This window comes from Brachycentrus maculatus, unplaced genomic scaffold (genome assembly GCF_059751285.1).
Source record: "Brachycentrus maculatus isolate JH-2025_06_01 unplaced genomic scaffold, ASM5975128v1 h1tg000198l, whole genome shotgun sequence".
Classification (NCBI taxonomy): domain Eukaryota; kingdom Metazoa; phylum Arthropoda; class Insecta; order Trichoptera; family Brachycentridae; genus Brachycentrus; species Brachycentrus maculatus.
In genome coordinates, this window is record NW_028280949.1 from 147,231 (window position 1) to 171,929 (window position 24,699).

Consider the following 24,699-nt stretch of genomic DNA (forward strand, 5'->3'; position numbering starts at 1 on the left):
TTAGATTTGTGAACAAGTATTTGGACATATTCAAAATGTTGAGTGTAACAAATTTGTCGAAAACAATTTGTAATGGAATTAAAAACCCTTTGGTTACCAAAATCTGATATATCGGCTTCTGGTACTCTAGGGAGAAATACTGGATCTGTCCTTATGATTTATAAAAACATCAGGTACATTTTGGACAGTGTGATGGGGATTCTTTCAGGGTTGTGCAAAAATTTGAAATTCATATATTGATTTTTAAGTTATACTTCGATATTTACAATTACATGATCATTTATGTCTTAGAATTATTTGTGATATTACAAAAATACTTTAAGAGAAACGAGAAAAACAAAGCACATTAAATCAATTTTGTTTCCGTGAAAACAAAGCTGTGATATTTTTTTTTTAAATATAATTTTTACACGCTAAGGTTAATAAAAATATACTTTTAATTGAAAAAATATATAATACATACATTGCACAACTAAAAAAATTTAAAAAATAATTATTTGTTGATTACTCGCACCCCTACTTTATTTCTTTCAACACCGGATGGCGGCAATTATATCGGCTGGTCATTTGATCATTAGTGTTATGCATACATCATAAAAAGGAGGTGGACATTAACCTAGCAGCATTTACTTGTTATTCATTTAGTTAGTGATTTTTTATAACATTGCTTACATTTATTTAAATATTTAGATAGATATTTTCATCGCGCCGGAGATAAAACACGTGTAACATTAACCAATTCTACCCATTATTGACAATCACACAACTCAAATTATTGGAAGTTATATAAATATGAACCAATATTGAAACATAATTCTTGAATCACTAGAACTTCACTAGAGACACTTTGTCTAAAGTGATCACTTAAACCAACCTATGATAGTCGTCAGCCAGACTTCCATATTCTTCTTCATCTTTGATGAGATGTCAAAAAATAATATGAAAATAACTCCTGTAATTGGAGATAATCCAGATTCTGTGAACAAGTATTTGGACACACTCAAAATGTTGTTTATAAATTAACACGTTGACTGCTAACTACAAGATAGTTCATAGATTGCGTTCTTTGCTAGGACGCCGACTACAAGTTATCTCGTACTGTGTTTATTTGCTATATTCGTGCAGCTATGTTAAAATTCTTAATCATCTTCATCTTCATCTTCTTGCTCAATGCTGAGTGTCGTGGTCTTCTGGAATGTCAGGCACTTGGTGCACAAGTCCTCTCCATTCTTCCCGGTCCTGGGCCAACTTGATGGCAGCGTTTAGCGAGGATCCGGTTAATTCCTTTATTTGGTCTGTCCATCTTAATCAAAATTCTTAATACATAAGTGCTAATATGGATAGATGACGCATGGGAAGAGAACTAAAAATCAATGCTGGCTTACATAAACAGATAATTTATTAATAAATATGCAGAAAATATAACTATGTACTATAATTAGAGATTTAATAATATTTTATGATTTAATAAAATTGGCTTTTTAGACCGGAATTCTGAAAATTTCCGTGGCAGTCAATGTGTTAACGTATACATTTTACTTTTTAATTAGTCATGTTTAAATTGCGGTATTTCTAGCATTTTCATTCAAACCTCTATCCGCAACCCAATGGTGTATAAGGCACTGCATCATATAAACGCAGTGTTATCTCAATCGTCAACACATGAAGGAAAGGTGATCAGCCCTCCGCTTCAGGTACCAGTCCAGAGTCATATTGAATAAATACTAGAGTAATAAATAAGTAGAAGTCACCAGTCCAGGGTAATTTCTAGCATAATAACTTCAAAAGTCTTGGTATTCAAAGGGATAATCTGATACGCTAATCAATTTTTGATGATTTGAGAAGTGCTAATGTTTCAGCTTATCAGTAGATTTTACATTACATATATCACATGTGGCTTGGTTGACGGCGATTGTTAGATATGTGTCATCAGTGGATGGGCAACCAATGGAAAGATTCCTAACTTTTATCCCTCTAGAATTATCTCTAGTGAAATTCTAGTGAATTCAAGCACTATGTTTCGAATTTGATCAATATATGAAAGACGTCTCTAGTAAAATTCTAGTGAATTCAAACACTATGTTTCGAATTCGATCAATATATTTAATATGTCCCTAGTGAATTCTAACACTATGTATCGAATTTGATCAATATATTTAATATGTCTCTAGTGAATTAAAAAACTATGTTTCGAATTTGATCAATATATTTAAGATGTATCTAGTAAAATTCTAATGATTTCAAATACTATGTTTGGAATTTGATCAATATATTTAGAAGTTTCGAGAACTCGAGTAGTGTGGTTGTCAATCATGGGTAGAATTGGTGAATGTTATACGTGTGTAAAGTGATCACTTAAACCAGCCTATCACGGAAGTCCCGGAAGTGTTCAGAATTCCATATTCTTCTTTATCTATGTTGAGTGTCAAAAAAAAAAATACAAAACAAAGTTGTTTTATTTTATAAAGTTAACAAAATGTGACACAAAGTATTTGCAAAAAACATTCGAGAAATTCCAAAAGTAATGAAAAATATATTTTTTTAAAATTGGTCTGGGTGTTTGCGATGTATTTTTTCAAATCGACCTTCATTTTCCTACCTATCTGACCGCAGACAAGCCTCTAAAATATATAGTCCTTTTTTTAATAAAATGTACTCAAAAGTAAATTAGGGTTCACGATTTAAAAAATATATAAATAGCACTTAAACGCACCTCATATTTGCTGTTAGTCATTATTATATAATAAAAAACGCTCACAGTTTATTATTTTTCTACGAAAAGATGTATTAATATTTGCTAGTAATGCTTACATAAGAATTAACCGATAAAAACATGAAATAAAATACAGGGTGAATGTTTTTAACATTTTAATATTGGTCGATTTTGTTTATTTATTTAAAAAAATTGCATTTCACAATATATTACAATATATTAACACAGAAAAAATATCCCACAAGGCATGGCCTATGTGTGGGTATATATTTTATTGTATAATTGTCAACCACACTATTCAAATTGTTGAAACTTCTAGAAATATTGATCAATGAAGACCAATACCAGAAACACAGTATGCGAAAGATCACTAGAGACATCTATGGTGGATAAACTCTGTATCCTATGCTTAATTTCTAAGTTCCTATTTCTGGAATCCATACCGCCTAAAATTGTATAAATACCTATTCTCAAAGATAAGAGTACTATGTTCCCGACCTTTGAAAGGTGTCGCGTTTCACAGTTGTATTGGAGAATAGGTACAATGCAGGCAGCATTTGGTCTTCACCAAGTTATGTTCCGGCCTTCAGACAGCCTTCATACTTTCATACCTATATAATTCATGAGTTTTTGATAATGTCATAAGACATCGCTCACTCCTTTCAAGAACGTCATAAATCAAAAATCGTCAATTTTCAGTTGAGCATGTTTTCAGAATGCCCAGAAAATGTTCTATATCCCAGAGAAAGAGGCATATTTTTAACTTTATATTTACCCGCAACACGGCAGGTAGTGTTGTTTTTGAATTTTGAAGAAAAGGTATTGTTTAATTATTTTTTTAAATGTACTTAATATTTTTCAAATAGAGAAAAAACCTTCAGGTTTTACCCAAAAAGATCTGTTGCACAGTAAAAAGTTCAATAAGTTGCTTGATATTTATTTTGAATACATTGTATTATATTTTTAAACTTTAAAAACGTTCTCTTGAAAAATAAAGTTTTTTGATTTATGACGTTCTTGACAGGAGTGAGCGACATATTATCTTATATATTTTTTATTTATTTATTGGCAAAGCACCCGAAATTGAGTGATACATGCCACCTTTCATTACTAGTAAATTAACTTGAATCATACAACTTACTCAAACGTTTTTGCCATACTTTTTAAAGTGCTTTATGACCACACCATTGACTTTTTGAGAGTTCATCGATAAGAGGTGCTGGACATTCAGCAGGAAGGATAAACCCTCCGAGCGAATATCCTGAAGGAACTCAAGGTTAGGGAGTAAAGGACAGTTGAATAGTACGTGATCAGCAGTCTCATCCTCCTCTTCACACGCGCATAAAGAACAAGCTAGGATATTAATTTTTTAGGTGGGATGCCAGTACAGTATTTTAAGCCTGCACAGAAGATTGTCATATATTTTGAATAAAAGTAGAGTTCAATCCAATAACCTTGTTTAATTTTGGATATTTTACCCAAAAATATAAAATGGAATTCTACCAACTGCCTGCAGTTACAATAAATAAGCCTTAATACCGTTGAAAGCAGTCCCGCGAATCCTTAACGCACTCCCAATTCTTTATGAAGACTGGATTTCTGCCATACACTTTCCCAAGTACTTACAACTCTAGACCCTTTTGATGAGCTGTTTACTTAATGCCGAGGGTTGCTGCTTTACCAAAGTAATAACTATCCTCTTCTTTCTCAAAATAAATAAATTATTTAAATCCCGAAAACTTTAGACCACCCTGTATATCTTATCGCTAAGCGCATATTTCGATCTCTTTTTCTTTGGCTATAAATAGAAAGTTTAAAAAAAATCTTGTTAGCTATTTTACTTCAGTTTTAAAGTGCTTCGGGGTTATTCGCAAGTAAAATGGCTCAAAACATGTCTTCGGCTCAGACTAGTATAGCATTATCGCTTTTGTTCGACCGCCCCATGGAACCACTTTACATGCCGAAAGGCAGAAACGGATCTTGGATATTTGATTTACCGGAAGGATTTCATCAAAGTAGGCACCTCCCCCTTGCGGAGAACTTGAAACAGGTCACACTGAAGGAGAAGAGAAATATAATCACGATAAAGCATACCGATTATCCCAACCTTACTTTGCCGCAGGTCCTATCGAGAAATGAAAATTTTTCTTTTCTCATGCCGACTCATACGAAAGGCGCTATCGAGTTAGTGGATATTTTCATGAGGGCGAAGGATCCGGACCACTTGGCATCTCTAGCGGCGTACTCGCGAGAGCGAGTGAACCCTTACATGTTCAACTACGCCTTGTCGGTCGCGCTGCTGCACCGGGCCGACACGAGAAATGTGGTCATACCAAATTTTTTCAGTTGCTTTCCCGGAAAGTTCTTGAGCGGGAAAACATATTCTTTGGTCCGAAGCGAGGTCGGGACCTTTCCTCCGGCTCTGAGAGAGCCAGTCGATGTGCCGCCCGAGTTCACGGCCACCCCTGAAGAGCCGGAACAAGCCGTCGCCTACTTCCGCGAAGACATCGGAATCAATCTCCACCACTGGCATTGGCACCTGGTTTATCCGGGAGACACCAAAGGCCACATCAAGAAGATAGTCGCAAAGGACAGACGAGGCGAACTGTTCTACTACATGCACCAACAGATGGTCAACAGGTACAATGCAGAACGAATGTGCAATGGGCTCGCGAAAGCGGTCGCTTTTGACAATTTTAGAGACATCATATCCGAAGGATACTTTTCTAAACTCGTGGATACCAACGCGTCGCGTTCGTGGCCTCCGCGCTTCGTCAACTATTACTTAAAGTGGGTCAATCGACCGTCCGATGAACTCGACGTAAAAATAGAAGATCTAGAAACATGGACCGAAGCCATAAAAAATGCAATCAGAGACGGATATGTGGTCGATTCCACAGGAACCCGCATACCTTTAGACGAAGACAAAGGAATCGACATTTTGGGTAATATCGTAGAAGCTACGATTTTATCCCCTAACAGAGAGATATACGGAAATTTACACAATATGGGTCACATTATGATTGCGTATTGTCACGATCCGGACGGTAGATTCCTGGAAGGCGCAGGAGTGATGGGCGATCAAGCGACCGCAGTTAGAGATCCCGTGTTTTTTCGTTGGCACACATTTATTAATGATTTATACATGATGCACAAAGATACACTCCCTCAATATAATCTTTCTCGGCTTCAATACCCTGATGTTCAAATCGAACAAATATCTGTGACGGTTCCGAACAAAACTGTGAATGAACTGTATACCTTTTGGGAAGAGAGCACTGTGGATGCTTCGCGAGGTCTAGATTTTGCCGAACACGGTCCGCTACTGATTACATTCACGCACTTGCAACACCAAGACTTCACGTATAACATTCAGGTTAAGAATTCTAACCAAGTCCCGGTCTTAGGAACGATGAGGATATTCCTAGGGCAACAGTTTGACGATAAAGGCCAAAGGTTAACTTACAATGAGCAGAGGAAGGTCATGATCGAAGTAGACAAATTCAAAGTTCAGCTCGACCCCGGAGTAAATACTATAACTCGTAAATCCCTGGATTCGTCCGTGACCGTTCCTTACGATACGACATTCGAAACCTTAAATGAAGATACTCCGGACATCAAAAATTACAATGCGTTACAGCAGTTTAATTATTGCGGATGCGGATGGCCTCAGTACATGTTGATACCCAAAGGAACTGAAAGTGGATTCCCCGTCGATCTATTTGCGATGGTTTCAAACTACTCGGATGATGTAGTCGTTCCAGATTCGGGTGAAACTTGTAAATTTTCCAGCTATTGCGGAGTTTTAGATGGTAAATATCCGGATAAACAATCCATGGGGTATCCGTTTGACCGAGTGGGAAGGGAGGGCGTTGAAACGATGAAAGATTTTCTTACTCCCAACATGATATTGCAAGAAGTTAAAGTTGTATTCACCAATCGCACGGTGCCTAGGCCGGGTCCAGTTCCGACAACTTCGCAAGTGGTTGATAAGACACCCACTGCTGCCAACAGAATCAAAAAGAGGAGGAGCAGTTTCTTCAGGAGATTTTTTAAGAAAGAAAATGTAGCTTGATGAAGCAATACCATTGAGATCAGCCAGAAGTTTTGGTCTGATTCCTGCCAGTTGTAAAATTTATTCAATAAATTACTTTTGATGTTTGTGATGTATTTCTTTATTGTTTCAGCATTAACGGAAGATGATGTTTTCATCTTCTGGTTAGTTTTAATTTGTACCAGAAAATGAAAACATCTGTCGTTTTTGAAACTAGTCATATATATAAATAAAACTCATTAAAGTGGTACATTCAAGTGTTTAATTTTAATAAAATAGTGATGTATTTCCATGTATATTTATATTTATGTATGCAAATATAATCATGTTTAATATTTTCATTAAAAAAAAATTATTACGAAATAAATAAATATAAAGTATTTATTCGAATAGCTTTGTGATACAGCAATATGACTCTCTCCTTACGATTCTTCGTTTTTTGAGTGGCATTACAGATAACGATGAATGATAAGAAGAGTGATACATATTTTTTTATTTTCATGTATCCAAGTATCCCTATGTAGCAGCGAATGATAACCTAAGCAAATAATTATGGTTTATTTGGCACAGAAAAATGTTTTTTTGTTAAATAGTTTATAAATAAATTTCAAATATAATTGTTATTCAGTTACTGATAAACAGCATACGTTGCAATAATAGGAAAGGAAATATAATTGTATAATTTCCTTGCAAAACATGCTAGACTAAGTTGCACAGTGGAAACCACAGAATGTTCCGGATATTTGCAACATAATAATAAACCATACATTTATCTATTTTTTTTCTTCTATGAATGCACAAGGCACTACACTAATGTAGGGTTTAAAAGAGATAATAGTCTTTCTCACTCCATTAAAAGAGTATCGCTCGCGGTTAGAGTAACTTATCGACAGAGCTGCAGTCATGTCGTTTAATGCCGAGGCTATACCTCTTATGTTCGATCGCCCCACGGAACCCATTTTCATGCCCAAAGGTGAAAATGCTTCATTCGCATTCGATATCCCGGATGGTTTCCTCAAAAGGAGGCACAGAGGTATGGCTCTCAAGTTGAGAAAAAGGTTTTCCAAGAAGGGAGTCAAGACCATCACCGTGAAGAATACCAGCATTCCCGATCTCTCCGTTCCGCTTTGCATTTCGAGAACTGAAAGCTTCAGCGTGTTCCTGCAGAAGCACAGAGATGGCGCCACTAAGTTAATAGAGATCTTCATGGCAGCTAGAGATCCTCAGGACCTGACCTCCATAGCGGTGTACTGCAGAGAAAGGCTCAACCCCTATTTGTTCAACTACGCTCTGTCCGTAGCCTTGATTCACAGGAAGGACACGAGAGAAGTGGACGTTCCCAACTTCTTAGTCTGTTTCCCCGGAAAGTTTATAGATAGTAAAATTATGATGCTGGCTCGTCAAGAGGCCATTATCATTCCGGACGGCTCGAGGGAGCCCATCATCATACCGTCCGATCTCACTGCCAATTCCAAGGAGCCGGAACAAGTTGTCGCGTATTTCCGCGAAGACATCGGAGTCAATCTTCACCATTGGCACTGGCATCTGGTTTATCCCGCCGAAGCCAAGGATATCTCCATGGTGGCCAAGGACAGGCGCGGCGAACTCTTCTACTACATGCACCATCAGATCATCAACAGATATAACGCAGACCGCTTCAGCAACGGACTACCCAAAGTGGTCAGCTTTAGCAGCTTGAGGGAAAGTATAGTTGAAGGATACTTTCCGAAACTGACAGCGGCATTGGCGAGCCGCTCTTGGCCTCCCCGCTTCATCAAAACGACACTACAAGACATAGATCGTAGCAACGACAAGTTCAGTTTAAAGTTGGAAGTCCTAGAATACTGGGTGGGGAAAATCAAGGAAGCGGTCGAGAAAGGATTCGTCGTCAACTCTGAAGGAAAGGAAATACCCTTGGACGAAGTCAAAGGGATCGACATTTTGGGAAACACGGTCGAAGCATCGATACTGTCACCGGATAAAAACACTTACGGCGATCTGCATAACGTAGGGCATCTCTTCATAGCGTTCTGCCACGATCCCGACGGCAGATTTTTGGAAAGCTTTAGCGTCATGGGAGACACCGCAACGGCGATGAGAGATCCTATATTTTATCGCTGGCACGTGTTCGTAAACGATATATTTTTGACTCACAAGAGTAAACTACCTCGGTATAACAATTCCCAGCTCCAATACACCGGCATCACTATAACCGAATTGAGCGTTACGGCTTCCAAGAAACCGGCTAATGAGTTACACACGTTTTGGGAGCAGAGCGATGTGGATATGTCTAGGGGATTAGATTTCGCACCGCACGGTCCATTACTGGTCCGCTTTACGCATTTGCAACACATACCATTCATTTACACCATCAAAATAAACAACGCCAAAAACGTACAGGCATATGGAATGATGCGCATTTTCCTGCTGCCCAAATTCGACGACAAAGGTCGTATAATGGATTTCGAAGACCAAAGACTCATGGCGATCGAAATGGACAAGTTCAAGGTCCCGCTGAAGCCGGGTTTGAACGTGATATCGCGCAAGTCCGACGATTCTTCGCTGACGATTCCTTACGAGAGGACATTCCGCAATTTGGAAGCTCATCGGCCCCTGGACGGAAAGCATCTAGAACAATACAACTTCTGTGGCTGCGGCTGGCCACAGCACATGTTGATTCCCAAAGGAACCACCAACGGAATGCCGTTTGAACTGTTTGCGATGGTTTCCAACTACGAGGATGACAAAATCATCCAAGACACGAGCGGCGTTTGCAACGACGCCGACAGCTTTTGCGGGATAATGGATAAGATGTACCCCGACAAGCGGGCTATGGGATTCCCATTTGATCGCGTGGGGGGAGATGGCGTGAAGACTTTGAAGGATTTCCTCACACCGAACATGACAGCGCAAGAAGTGATAATACTGTTCACAGATCATACCGTTCTGCGCCAGGATCCAGCCAGTTCCGCATATTCAGTCGTACCAAATGATAATTTGAGTCGCCGTGTGGGAGTGAACATTTAAAACCGTGGAATGTGATTTCCTAAAATTTTATTTTTACTATTAAAAATTAAACAAAAAAATGTTGTTTTTAGCATTACTTCTATTGCTTTCTCTGTGATTCAGTGTATTAACCGGTAAACTGCCAAAAGCGTCTTAAGACGCATAATTTTCTGTGAACGGAGCGCCGCTCATACAAAAATTACGTCTTAAGACGCGCCGTTTTAAATGGGCTTTTAGTAAAGAAAATCAATTATTTAAAATGTACAAATATATTGAACGCATAGTGACATCTATTGTGAATATTTTTGCGTACTTAGAATTGAAACAGAATTTGTTTTTACCACTTTAAACGTAAATTAAAGAGAGCTTTGTCGTCCGAACAACTAATGGCACTCAGGGCTGTCCAATAGTCCCCGAGTTGCCGTCACTGCCGAATCTGATGACAGTGATTTTAGTGTCGATTCTGATGATTTTTAATTTTAATTTTTTAAAATCAAAGTGTGTGTGTGTGTGTATACTTTTAATATTAAACTAACATAAACAATTACTTTTGACATATAATTTAGTTTTCATATTTTCTATGACAAATTTTGTGACAACCCTGCACCATGAACAATTAATTTTATGATTATGGATAAATGACTGAACGACTGGCGCGCTCTTCATTTATTTGGCAAGTTTTATAAATAAACGTTAATACATTTTTAATAATAATATGTTTAGAAGGTTTTATTTTTGTTGTAAAATTTGCGGCGTGCTGGGTACCGCCATACATGTACCTGCCGGCAGTTAACCGGTTAAAAATGGGAAAAATGTGAATATTCCTAAATGTTCCTTTTATTGACCATAGTTGAAGTTTAAATGTAATATTATTTTTTGACATCTCATCAAAGATGAAGAAGAATATGGAAGTCTGGGCATTTACGGGGCTGACGACCGTCATTGGCTGGTTTAAGTGATCACTTTACACACGTGTAACATTCACCAATTCTACCCATTATTGACAACCACACTACTCAAATTCTTGGAAGTTCTTTATATATGACCCAATTTAGAAACCTTGTTCTTGAATCACTAGAACTTCACTAGAGACATCTATTGGTGAGATGTAAAGAAGCTTTTTTATTAAACAGAAACTCTTATATTACAGACTTCCATATTCTTCTTCATCTTCGATGAGATGTCAAAAAATAATATGAAAATAACTCCTGTAATTGGAGATAATCCAGATTTTGTGAACAAGTATTTGGACACACTCAAAATGTTGTATTTAAATGTAATAATGTTAGCTCTGATAATTATCTGAAAATGAGAAAAGACATCGTAAATAGGCATAATAGCTAGAGTAGCGACACGACCGTTGAATACGACGGTCTGCGCACTACCACAGACTAACTATTTTATATAAAGACCGCCAACTACCTCGATTTTTTATGGCTGGAAGTGATATTCGCCAGTGGCCGGAAGTGACGTAAACGGCTAGAAGTACTAAGCTCCCGGCTGGGCGTGACTTCGCCGCGGCTGAATGTCAAATCCACCCGCCGAAATATTTATCATTCATTTTTCAGGTTAAATGGTATTTATATTGAAATTTGTTGTATTACATATTTTCAAAATTATAATATTAATATTACAAAGAAGATATTTCACTATCTAAATTTATTTATTTCAGTGTAAACAAAAATAGAAAGGTCACGGCTAAAACGCGACAATTATAAAAAGAATTCAGGCGATTAATAATGGTTACTCAACTCAGCCTTACAATGGTAAATGGTAATGGTAACTTTTTTGAAATTATTATCCCAAACTATGTATAAATATAAGGCTTTTCAACAAAAACAAAAACGATAGAATTTTCAAATTACTATATTATATTTAAAATTCTAGAAAATACAATATTTTAAAAGGGCGGAAGGAGTGCCCACCACTTTCTGAAGTTATGTTTCTTAACGGGGGTGCCAGCGCCCCTTTGTGGGCGTTTTGGAAGTCTGGCTAGGCGTTTTTAATTTTTTTGCATTTGGGGGGTGCTGCAGAAATTCAAGGGAGCGTTGTGTTAAGTAAGAAAAACTACACTTTCATACGCAAAATTTAACTTTAACTTTGGCATAATACTCAATATTATGAAGTTCTTCATAGACGGATTTCTATTTTTCTATCGATAATTGTCTATAACCATAGTCTGTATATATTTATTTGAAATATTTGAACAACTTGTTGGTATCTCGTATTTTTCGTTCCCGTTTTGGTGTTTTTGTTAGTGTATTAGTGTGTCTCGTCATTTTCTGGTCGTTTTTTGAACAATCTGACGTTTACGAGTCGACCCCCCCTGGCACTACTAAGCTTGCAACGACATGCGCGTATACACACAGCAACGGCACGCGCTCAAACAATGAGAAACATTTGTGTTTTGGTAGTTTTATTCCTTATTTTCTCACTTTATATTATAATACAATGATTAAATTTTTCACTTAATTTGTAATTATGCTCTCTTATGTTTCTTTGTTTTTCTTTTTTCTTATCCTTGTCTTAACCTGTTCAAGCATTATCTCCCCACTAATTTCTAACAGACATCAAAAGGTACAAGCCTAGATCGTTCACACTAGTCTGTTCTGTCTGTCTGGTTGGTTGGAAGATATTGCTTTATAGCAAAAAGCATTGTACAAAAAGTTCAAATAAATAAATAAAATAAATAAAAATTAAAGAAAACGCTTGTTTTTTACCACTTGAGTTTTATTAAAGACGACATGTTTCAGAAGTTGAACTTTCATCATTCAGGTCTGTATAATAACATATCGCTCACTCCTTTCAAGAACGTCATAAATCAAAAATCGTCAATTTTCAGTTGTGCATGTTTTCGGAATGCCCAGAAAATGTACTATATCCCAGCAAAAGCGGCATATTTTTAACTTAATATTTACCCGCTACAGGGCAGAAAATGTTGTTTTTGCATTTTGAAGAAAATGTATTGTTTAATTATTTTTTTAAATATATTAAATATTTTTCAAATGGAGAAAAAACCTTCTGGTTTTACCTAAAAACATCTGTTGCACAGTAAAAAGTTCAATAAGTGGCTTGATATTTATTTTTAATACATTATATTATATTTTTAAACTTTAAAAACGTTCTCCTGAAAATCAAGTTTTTTGATCTATGATGCTGTTGAAAGGAGTGAGCGATTTCTTCACTTTGATGAATGACAAGGAGAGTGTTAGATATTTTTTATTTATTGACGATTTTTGATTTATGACGTTCTTGAAAGGTGTGAGGGATGTATGACTAGATGTTTGGATGTGAAGGAGGCGAGGAGTGTATGTCAGGACAGAAGAGTGTGGCGTTCAATCCGTTCTGCCTACCCCTGCAGTGAAACGGCGTGATGGTAATAGTGGTAGTAGTTGTTTAGAAAATATGACTAGACGAATAAGACAAATATATAAGCAATGTGACAAATCTTGATTGATTTAGTATATTGAATTCATTGTGTCTGTTGTATTGTTGTATATTTTGTGTTGTAAAATTATGTTGTATATTGTATGTTGTGTGGTAAAAAACAAGTGTTTTCTTTAATCATTGTAACATGTCTTACCACAAAGTTAATGCCGAAACAATAAATATTATATTATAATACTTTCATGTAATATATGACTATATTACAGAGGAATACAAAAATTCTGAGCCCGTATCTATTATATTTTATATTGATATTCTCATTTGAAAAGTCGAGTTATAATAAATACATATCACCGGGAGGAGAAGGTTAAAGGTGTATTTAGTACACTACTATATAAAACTAGTAACGTTTGTGCCGATATTTCTTGGTAAAACTGTATTTTATACAATAAAATAACAACTTTATAGTTTTTTCCACATAAATTTTATTTGACCAGCAACCGGGTTTCATCGTAACCGACATCATCAGACTGGGTGTGACCAGTGTATAGTTGTTATTTTATTCTGAAACTAGTAAATAACTCAGTAATGAAACTACTCTTACTAATCATTTTTTTTTATCAAAAAAGAAAAATATTTATATTTGTGTTTTTATTATTTACACATATATTTCAATTTCATACTATTTCTGTGAGCCTAAGCGGCTCATTATTAGAAATAGGTATCAAATTGTGGTAGAGTGGGTTCGAACCGAGAAACTTTGACTTTCCGTGACACTAACCACGGGACCACAACCCGACACAATCTAATGAAAAACCAGTTGTCAGCGGCCACTCGTTGCATCCCCAGACCACAGACTCTCTAATTGTGCGTTAACTACGCAATACTTTGGAACCTGTCGTCAATCATTTTGTTAAGAACTTAACGAAAACAAAAACAACTATTTTTTCTGGTCAAATAGCAGTCTCAGCGTTCAGTAATCATTGGACGAGACAAATAGAGTTCTGTAAAAAAAGTGAGAATTGTGGCGTAGCCAAGATATCACAATAAAACAATTTTTGTTCAAGTGAGGCGAGCAGGCGCTATGAAGGGGCGAATTTGCGGCATCGCAAACGTTTTATAGACATTTTTCGACCAAGGCCAACTTTGTCCCACCTAATGGCGGTATAACCAGTTAAAGTTATCTTTACTATATGGTTAACGTGCTTTCTTGTCTGTCGATCACACCAAAATTATAAAATATAAAAAAAAACACATTAATTGTGTGAAGAAAAAAATTAAGGTTAAATTATTTTGACAGTTCTAGTTCCTAGATTTACCATAGATTTGAAGATAGAAGTGTTGTGGACACAACTCAAGTACAAAAAAATAAAATAAATAGGAACCACAACCAATCATATCAATTTGACATTTTGAGTGTCCAAATACTTGTTCACAAATCTGGATTATCTCCGCTTAGGAGTTATTTTATAAAATTTTTGACATCTCAACATAGATGAAGACAAATATGCTGTAGGTATTTATTTTTACTTATTTTTTTTTCAATAATGGTAGTAATATTAGTACATGACCACTCACCGAGATTTTTATGTCTAACGGTTTCGAGACGTACCCGTCTCTTCGTCAGGACAATCACTATTACAGCATGCAACCAATAGCACTATTTACACACTTAAAACTAAACAAAATTTATTTATATTAGGGTGATGACTCACCGGAGCATTTCGTCGTAACGTCGCTCCGATTATGGATGAAGCGCTCGGCCCGCTGTACTGACTATACGAATGCTCGCATCGTAGCGTAACACGTTACGATGCGAGCATTCGTATAGTTAGTACAGCGGGCCGGTTCGGAAATGGCTCCGGTCAGTCACCACCCTTATTGGTATTTATTTATTTATATTTCATCATACACATAATAAAAAAATACAAAAGTGGCCCTCACTGATATTTCAATTGGATATATCATGAGATATATAAGATTTTGAACAAACATTTACTTTTTTTTTTATATATATAGATTGCGTAATACATTAAAAAATATATGGAAAGTATCTCATACCGCCATCTTCAGTCGGTTTGTGAAAGCTTTTCACCCGTTCTGGGTCTTAGGACATACAAAGGTGGTTAGACTTCTTGGTCGTCGCTAGAGGGTGTTGACTACTTTTACAAATGGACTTTCCTCAATTTCTCGGTTTAGGTGAAGGTTAGGACTGTTTAGCTCAGAGAACAAGAGCATCTTAACGGACATCAGAAGACCCTGGTTCGAATCCAGAGTATAAACTTTTCCTGTTATCACAGGAATTCATATTGTCACGTCAATTCATTTTGATAAAAATTGTCAGTGCAGGTCATCAATAAGTGAAAACAATACTATTATAGATGTTTTTTTTATATCTCAACATAGATGAAGAAGAATATGGAAGTCTGGGTATTTACAAGGCTTACAACCTGTCTTAGGCTAGTTTAAGTGAATCACTGTAACATTCACCGATCTACCCGTGATTGACAATCACACTTCTCAAATTTTACAACTCACATATACCAAATAAGATACTTTTATTTTTTTTTTTTGATAGATTAGAATAATATTTAAGACCAGATTTTTCGTCCGTTATATTCGAAGTTTGTTAAATAGAGGTCCGTTGTATCGTGGTTTGACTATATAAATATATATGAAATGATATGTTATGTACACCTCCGTGAGAGCCTAATAATAAAATTGTATTTTCAGCGTACATAATTTATTATTTATTTAAATGATCGCAACAATAATAAATTGTGTGAATACGTCTATTTTTTTCCATCAAGTTACGTTTTTTAATAAATTAACATGCGTTTTATAAAATGAAGAAGTAGGATATTTTCTCACCCTAAATATTTTGTATTTGTTTGTGTTTAAATAAATTATTTTATTATTATTATTATTATTATCAGGGCTTTTTTCATATAACGCGGTGGAACGGCATTCCGGCACCTTTTTCAAGGATATATTTATTTTAATTTTATTATTATATATATTTATTGATATATTTATTTTTATATTATTACGAGAAATCTTTTGCCAACAGTGTCTAAAATATGTTTATTTGCGCCAACATTTATTTCCTAAAAATAATAATAGATCTAGCCAACGAATTAATAATTTATTAGAAATCCCTTTTTGTAAATCCAGACTTGCGCAAAGACACTCATTTTTCATAGCTCCAAAACTGTTCAACTTATTCCACAAAGACTATTTGTTAGATGTTAATTCCCTAAGTTCGTGTAAATTTAAAAATTTGCTTAGATTATTTATAAAAGAGACAGATTTAAGTTCCTTTTTCATTTAGCACATGATCGCTAGCTTTTTACTTTTTTACTTTGTCATCTTTTTTTATGTTTAAGTTTTAATTAAAAAAAAAAATTGCTCACTGAGAGTCAAGTATTTTTTTTTGTATTTAAATTAAGTTTTCTGTATTTTGTATTAACTAATTATACTTAGAAACCTATACCCTTATACCCTGTACTATGACTATTTATTTTGTATACCCACACACAGGCCATGCCTTTGTGGGATCTTTTTTTGTATTCATTTTTATTTTTTATAAATATTTTTTGTTTTTGAATTTATGTAATGCAAAAGAATTTTAAATAAAGAAAGAAAGAATGTTAGTGCTTACGTAATTACAATCAATATTTACATAATTTATCAAAATGGTAAAATATGTTATTGGAATGAATATTTAAATGATATTTAATTTTTTTAGCGTGTTTCGGGACCTTTCCCGGGATTTTATTATTATTTATTGGTACATACGCCTGAAAGGCTTTTACGTGCACAATATAAGGAAATAATTTTATACTATTACAGCAATATAATGCAACATAAGTTTACATATTAAAATAAATATTAATTATATATTTATATAATATCATTATAAAATGAACAGATTATATCGTAGGTGTACTGGCAAAAAACGTTAACTCGAAAATATAATATTTTGACTTGCTGTGCAGCATTATAATGTTTTCAACGTTCTATAAACTAGCAAAATACACTAAGAAGTTTAAAATGTCGTATGTGGTTTTTTAAAATAAATTCGAATATAAGTTTAGTAAAGCTTTAAATAACAGGGATTTCAGAGCTAATGTTTTTGCCAGTATTTTTTATTTTTTATTTCTTTATTTAGCTTAGATTATTACATTTAACATAAACTATTTTTTAAACTCATTTTATATCATATATATATTTTTATCTTTTTACATTACATTCAGGCATCTCATCATTATTTTCAAACCCTTATACATACTATTTTACGACCCTGTATACCCACGATTTAATATACGTTTCAATGAAGGTATCAAGCGCATCCTGGACATTTTTTAAATCGATTACACTGGCCAACAATGATTTTGTAACTGAATTTTCGATGACTGTTTTGGACTAAGTCAATCGTTCTTATTCAAAGTTTATATGGTGACAAGCTTGTATCACGTAAAATTTTTATGTTACAGTCATATTATTGTTTGTATGGACCTCACACGTTGAAACCGTAATAGTAGTTGGTATCTAGACATGTTTTAGTCTAAGGTCTAAGGGATTAAAAAAAATATTAATAATTCTGGAGTAACAGTGGAAATATATTGAATATGTTAGCATTATATGTTTATATATATATTTATACGTAAATAATAAGACAAACTTTAGTCAATATCAAAATTAAAAATATCCATAACTAAAAAAATCTGGCGTGCTACGTTATTTTGCTTTCGTTTTTCGAATTCAGCTATGCAAAGTGCATAAAGATCAGGTATTTTCATGCCAGTTACAAAATACATAAAAGTTGTAAATCGTTGACCAGTGTTATTACCGATATTCATTTGTTTATTTATTTCAAAAACATATTACGTACATAAATCATATACTTATACATATAATATTCCCGATGAGTAATTTCTATTTCTCATTTTGGGACATGGGATTAAGGTTAACAAGACTGGAACACAAATAATAAATGAACATTTTTTTAAATAACCAAAACGAATACTAACAAGGCAAAATATAAATTCTTTCAAAATATTTCTCGATCAACTCGGCATTTGTCATCCCATACCGACATACCGACGACACCAATCTGCGTTCTAGCCCCCCAAACACTCGCTCAAGCTAGGCGAGCTGTACACAGACCGCAGTCAGACCACCGATTCACTTTCTCGAAACAAACCGGAGTGCGCAGTTCTGTTGTCGACTCTCCCCTAGACGCTTGAAGAGGGCTGAGTCAAAAGTATAATAAAAGTGACACTACGATTTTTTTTGTTTTTATACAAAAATGTGTGTGATTTTATAGACTTTTATCTTATTTTATATTTTTTAATATATAATCCTTGTTGGCGGTGGTGCGTCTTGCCGGTATTTTTGTGAATTGGTACAAAATCAACTAAATATTCGACCAGGGGTTCATCAAAGAAAATAAGGTAAGTCGTTTTTTTTTGTTTCATTAAAAATAATATATTTTTCTTCTTCAAACCCTTATCCGAACCCGATGGTGCATAGGGCACTGCATCATATAAACGCAGTGTTATCTTGATCGTTAACACATAAAGGAAAGGTGATCAGCCCTCCGCTTCAGGTACCAGGCCAGGGTGATATTGAATAAATATTGGAGTGGAAAATCAAATAAATATTTGACCCCCTCTTGGGAATCGAACCTGGGACCCCCAATAAATTAGCCGAGCGTGCTGACCATTAAATTTTACTTGGTAAATACCACTATTTCGCAACAAAATGCAACAAATCACAAGCATTTAAGGAATGATCTTTACTATTTATTTTAAATTTCTCTTAGCAATCACCACTGTGTCTTGAAATCTGTTTTGATACGTATTTATATTATTTTATTTATTAAAAAGATAAATATTTGTATTTTTTATTATTTACAAAAATAATTCAATTTTATATTATTTCTGTGGGTCTAAGCGGCTTATTTTTAGAAATAGGTATCAAATTGTTGTACCGAAGTTTGTTCGAACCAAGAACTCTGACTCAAGAGTCAGCGACACTTACCACGGGACCACAACCCGACACATTTTGATATCTATCGCATAATTTCCAGATTGACTGGCGAATCAATTAATAGATTTTTCTTTCCTTGATATATTTTATAAAGAAATATTTTTTAAAGAATGTAATACGTACGTTCCAGTAAAAATATATTTTTTGCTTTAATACGTATGGTGTAATTTACAAAATGCATGACTTTTTCACCTCTTTGTTACTCGCACAATCGTTGTGATAATTCATAAAGCGTCCAGCTGCGCTGAGAGTCGGTCGTCACTTCACGCCCGAATAAAAAATAATGTATTCATATTTTCTTCTAGCCCTTATCCAATACCCTTACCCAATGGTGCATAGGGAACTGCATCGTATTGATGCAGTGTTATCTTGATCTTTACTTACATGAACGCAAGGTGTTCATTCCCTTACCCAATGGTGCATAGGGAACTGCATCGTATCGATGCAGTGCTATCTTGATCTTTACTTACATGAACGCAAGGTGTCCATTCCTGCGCTTCAGAGACAGGGAAAAGCCGTCAATAAAGTTTAAACATTCTTCTAACCCTTATCTGCACCCAATGGTGCATAGGGCACTGCATCGAATAGAAGTAGTGTTTTTTTGATCGTTAAATACACGAAGGAAAGGTGATCAGCCCTCCGCTTCAGGTACCAGTCCAGGGTAATGATGAATAAATATTTAAGTGAAAAAATCACTTACATTTATTTGATCCCACCCCTCTGGAAATCGAACCCGAGATCTCCAATACGGTAGTTGAGCGTGCTGACCATTACACTACGGAGGCGGACGAAAATTTTAAACATAGTAAAAGTGTTTTAATGTATGTAGGTTATGATTAAGACATTAAAATAAACTTTTAATATTATCTTTTAAGAATTAATTAGTCCGGTAACTAAGTAAAACTACTTTCTACAGATATTAGATAGATAGTACTCTCTTAATGTAGTCAAACCCACTAATTAAAAAAGTACTCTCATTTATTTTTATTATACAATAAAATTTTGTCCGCCTCCGTAGTGCAATGGTCAGCACGCTCGGCTACCGCTCTGGAGGTCTCGGGTTCGATTCTCAGGAGGGGGTCAAATAAATATTAAGTGATTTTTTCACTTTAATGTTTATTAAATAGTATCCTGGACTGGTACCTGAAGCGGAGGGCTGATCACCTTTCCTTCATGTATTAATGATCAAGATAACGCTGCGTTTATATTAGCAGTGCCCTATGCATCATCGGTGTGGATAAGGGTTTGAAAAAAAATACATTTTTTTTTTAAATCATATTTTTTTTCAAAGGCGGGATAATTCATAGCCCGCAACTTAATTTTATTTAATCCCAGGTAACATATAGCACACATTAATTTTTTGCTTAAAGCACAGCATTCGTTAAGTCGCATTCATTCCACCGGAGACCACTGGAGAGGTCACATGTCTGCTCACGCCCGATTTTTGTAAATAATGTATTTAGGATTTTTATTTGTTTTTAGAATAAATATAGAATTTCAGTATAAATCAGACCAGTCTGATGATGTCGGTAACGACGAAACCCGGTTGCTTGTCAAATAAAATTCATATGGGAAAAAATTACATTAATAAAAAATTAGTTGTTATATTATTCTACTCAATTATCTAATAAATAGCAGAAAGTAGTAGGTAGTGATACTCTTATCTTCAAACCCTTATCCGCATCCGATGGTGCATAGGGCACTGTATCATATAAACACAGTGATATCTTGATCGTTAACACATGAAGAAAAGGTGATCAGCCCTCCGCCTCAGGTACCAGTTAAGGGTAATATTAAATAAATTAGGGTGAAAACATCACTTTAATTTATTTAACCCCCTGGGAATTGAACTGGGGACCTCCGGAACGGTAGCCGAGCGTGCTGACCGTTAAACTACGGAGGCGGACATTTTTTTTCAACATGTCTTAGGAAAATGCGTTTCGTATAACGAATTTGTCGGCCTCCGGTAGTCGACATAATTCGTATTTTAGATCAAATTTGATTTCTTGCTATAAACCAAGGGTGGCCAACCCGCGGTCCGCGGGCCGCATGCCCGCCCGCCGGGTGACTTCTTGCGGCCCGCGGAGCATATCACACATTTTTTTCTTTGAGTGTACATAAAACCACCAAAAGAACATCGATCGGTATGATCGATAATCCTAAAATTATCCAGAGCATTGATCTGTATGTTCCCGATAGTTACCTAAGACAGCGTCGGCATAGATTGTTTCACATTCCTATACACAGGACCAACCTGCCGATGGTTATGCCTGTAGGAAGAGCTACCGCTATGTTGAATAATATCACATTGGATATTGATCTGTTCCATGTGTCCGAAGGAGTTTTCCGAAGCGGGATTCTTCTACACCTTTAAGTCATGCTTACTTTTATTATAATATATACGCCTTGAGTATTGTTAGTTATGTATATATTATTTTTTTTATTAAATAAATTGAAATTGAAATTGAAAATTCCATCGTCCGTAGTTCGTATCATATCCCATATATGGAAGTATCTCACTATCGCGACAATTTCTTCTATATACCAATATCCGTTTTAACGAACAATCACGACCCGTGACAAAATTGTTTGATTTGAAGCATTTGGCAAACTGTTTGCGTGAATCAACAAGGTGAATCGTTATCAACGAAACAGTTCAGACGAACAAAATCAGACGTCTCACTAAATTTTTTTTTTAATTTTGTTTATTTTTTATTATTACTTTCAATATTGCCCGACTCTAATCTAATAAATATGTTTGACTCTCATTTTTGTTATATCTTCTTAAAAAACAATAAGTGAAACATGGAGTTGGCAAAAGAAGGATGAAAGTAAACTGAATGCAGTCGAAATGCGATCTCTCAGAAGAATGTGCGACAAAACGATGAATGAAAGATTTGCGAATAGTGAAATAAGGAAGGAATGCAAAGCTGGGATAAGCATTATCGATAAAATTAAGAAAGGTGTGTTAAGATGGTTTGGACATGTAGTACGAATGAGTGAGGAAAGAACGGTAAAACAAATTTACGTGGCGAATGTAAGTGGAAAAAAGAGCAGAGGAAGACCGATAAAAACATGGCACGATCAGGTATGCCAAATACTTGAAAGTGGTCAGGTTAGGAGTCGTAACAATCGGCGGGTATGTATGAGGAGATGCATGAACGTGGAAGAGGCGAAGAATGTTTGCAAAGACAGAGTGGTGTGGCGTTCTATTCTCTCTGCCTACCCCTGCGGGGAAGCGGCATGATGGTTAGTTAGTTAGTTAGTTAGGCCCGGCTGCTGAAAAGGTTGGCCACCCATGCTATAAACCAACATCACTCGTGTGGTGCACACCGTTATACATGGTAAAGAGTAATGTAGTGCGGTACGAAGTGGAGAGAAATCTAGATGGCGTTAAGAAAATTAATGGGACGAGTATAATCTGAGATGGTTGATTATCTACGAATACGTGTAATGATGGAAAACTGGAAGCAATGATAATCAAAAAGGAATAAAAGACAAGAGAAGTCAAATAATGAAGCAGAGACCGCGCATTGAAAGAGAAACGTTTCTGTTTCAAAGACAATTGACTTAGTTGAGATAAATAGATCAAAAATTACTAAAAGAACTACAAAAAACTAAAATACATATAGCCAGGGCATTTTTTAAAAGAAAAAGGTCAAAACTTACTTCATGTCAAGCTTTTTACTAAAACAAAATATATTAAATAGTATTTTTTGACATCTTGACATACATAAGTGGAGAAGAATATGGAATTCTGGGCATTTACGGGGCTTACGACCGTCATAGCCCGGTTTAAGTGATACAATTTGGAAATATTGTGCTTGAGTCACTAGAATTTGTCTAGAGACATCTATTGGTTAGATTAAAAAAGCTTTTTATTGAGCAGAAACTCCTATATTTTGAGATAATCCAGATTTGTGAGCAACAACAAAAAAACACTCAAAAAAAATATTTTCAAATATCATCTAAATGAAATTTAAAGCAATTTTCCTATCATTTTGACCAATTATATAAATATAGATTGTAATTACGTAAGCGCAAACATTGTTTCGTCTAATTCAGGGGTTCCCAAAGTGTGCGCCGCACAAAGTAAAGAGGGGCGCCGTGAGTCGATCCTCTATCATTATCCAAAACCACAAATATTCTCTGGTACCTATAAAGCAACAATTTCTTTTTTTAGAGCTAGCATCTTTCTACCCGACTACTATTATTGTAGGTACCTACCTTTTTTTTCGACTATAATATATGTATATACCTATATAGTCACATTGTCTTTTCCAAATACCTTACTAAAGTAGGGCGCCGTGACAAAATACTAAACTTGTAAGTGCGCCGCGGGCTGAGAAAGATTGGGAACCCCTGGTCTAATTGATGGTGAAAATTAAACAAAAATCTGTGAAAAAAGGTGTCAGAACGTTCCACCGCATTACATAAAAAAGCCCTGCATATAAGACATTTTTGACATATCAGTGTTGATGAAGAAGAAATAAAAAGTTTTAGGTTGGTTAAGGTCCCACATACGTTAAAAAGCAATTTAAGTTTTTTTAAACCCAGGTAACATTTGACGTATTTTTTTTTAAAAAACACCGTTTTTGTATTGAAAAAATTAGTTTTTGTCGAAATAAATATATGGCTTTGAAAAAAATAGAGTTATTGAAAGGTAAGGAGTGATTTTTCTTATAAAAATATTATTTTCAATACATATTCTTAAAAACAAAAACAAAAAACCATTTTTTTTTTCAAAAAAATCGGGCGTGTAGAGGCCTCTCCGGCAGCCAGCCGGTGATTAAATTCCGTGTTTGCTGGCTTTTATTCAGCCCTGTGTATCTGGTGTTCCTTATTTTATCTAGTAGACTCTTGTCAGATGTGCTCTTAAATATATAGTATCATATCTGGCAAGAGATCACTCTCACCCACACTACACAGTCAAAATTTCTGCACTCGTAAGATAATTCTATGGCCACTTTCTTATATTTCGTAACATTTACATACTAATGTAGTCTTCTTCGATATGAATACAACCGCACCTCAAATTTATACAATCAGCGAGACATATTCACCTGTCAAAATACACGATTTCTAATGAATTTATAATATTTTAATGCCTCGAATAAAATCCGAATGGGAGAAAAACTTTTACGGATAAAAATCGCATTAAAATCGAGATGAAACAGTTTCAACTAAGTACCTATCTGCAGAACGTGTATCAATTTTGCGTTTTAAAATTAATTTAACATAAAAGAGGTTACAGCATTTTGAGTATGTCCAAATACTTGTTCACAAATCTTTATTATCTCCAATTATAGCAGTTATTTTTCATAATATTTAAAGACATCTCATAGATGAAGACGAATATGGCCTGGGCATTTACAGGACTTACGACCGTCGTTGGCTTGGTTAAGTGATCACTTTACACAGCGTAACATTCATCAATTCTACTCATTATTGACAACCACAATACTGTGTGTGTTAAGATGAAGAA

At 35.1% G+C, this 24,699-nt stretch overlaps 2 protein-coding genes and 2 pseudogenes across 6 annotated transcripts in view; 3 read left to right on the top strand and 1 right to left on the bottom strand.

The window, feature by feature from the left end:
- The window catches only part of LOC148307515 (vanin-like protein 2), a 68,851-nt gene extending 53,934 nt beyond the window's left edge, over positions 1–14,917 (bottom strand). Inside the window, exon 1 of one of the 3 annotated variants that reach the window (XM_088263302.1) lies at positions 14,876–14,917. In XM_088263302.1, the coding sequence (XP_088119428.1) occupies positions 14,876–14,883 (8 nt within the window). In that variant the 5' untranslated portion in view covers positions 14,884–14,917. Of the gene's footprint in view, positions 1–14,738; positions 14,758–14,875 lie in introns of those variants that run through there. The other 2 variants (XM_088263308.1, XM_088263305.1) reach the window with 2 other exon arrangements.
- On the top strand, positions 2,840–6,875 carry LOC148307519 (phenoloxidase 2 pseudogene; annotated as a pseudogene). Its single transcript, XR_015837831.1, has one exon. The product of XR_015837831.1 is annotated as a phenoloxidase 2 pseudogene (transcript).
- LOC148307520 (phenoloxidase 2 pseudogene) lies at positions 7,170–10,789 on the top strand (annotated as a pseudogene). The gene has a single exon (XR_015837832.1). The product of XR_015837832.1 is annotated as a phenoloxidase 2 pseudogene (transcript).
- A 3,431-nt stretch (positions 14,918–18,348) lies between the features above and the next one.
- Positions 18,349–24,699, top strand: part of LOC148307521 (uncharacterized) — a 101,315-nt gene continuing 94,964 nt past the window's right edge. The window contains exon 1 of the mRNA XM_088263318.1: positions 18,349–18,616. The gene's annotated coding sequence lies outside the window, so the exon portion shown is untranslated. The remainder of the gene's footprint in view (positions 18,617–24,699) is intronic.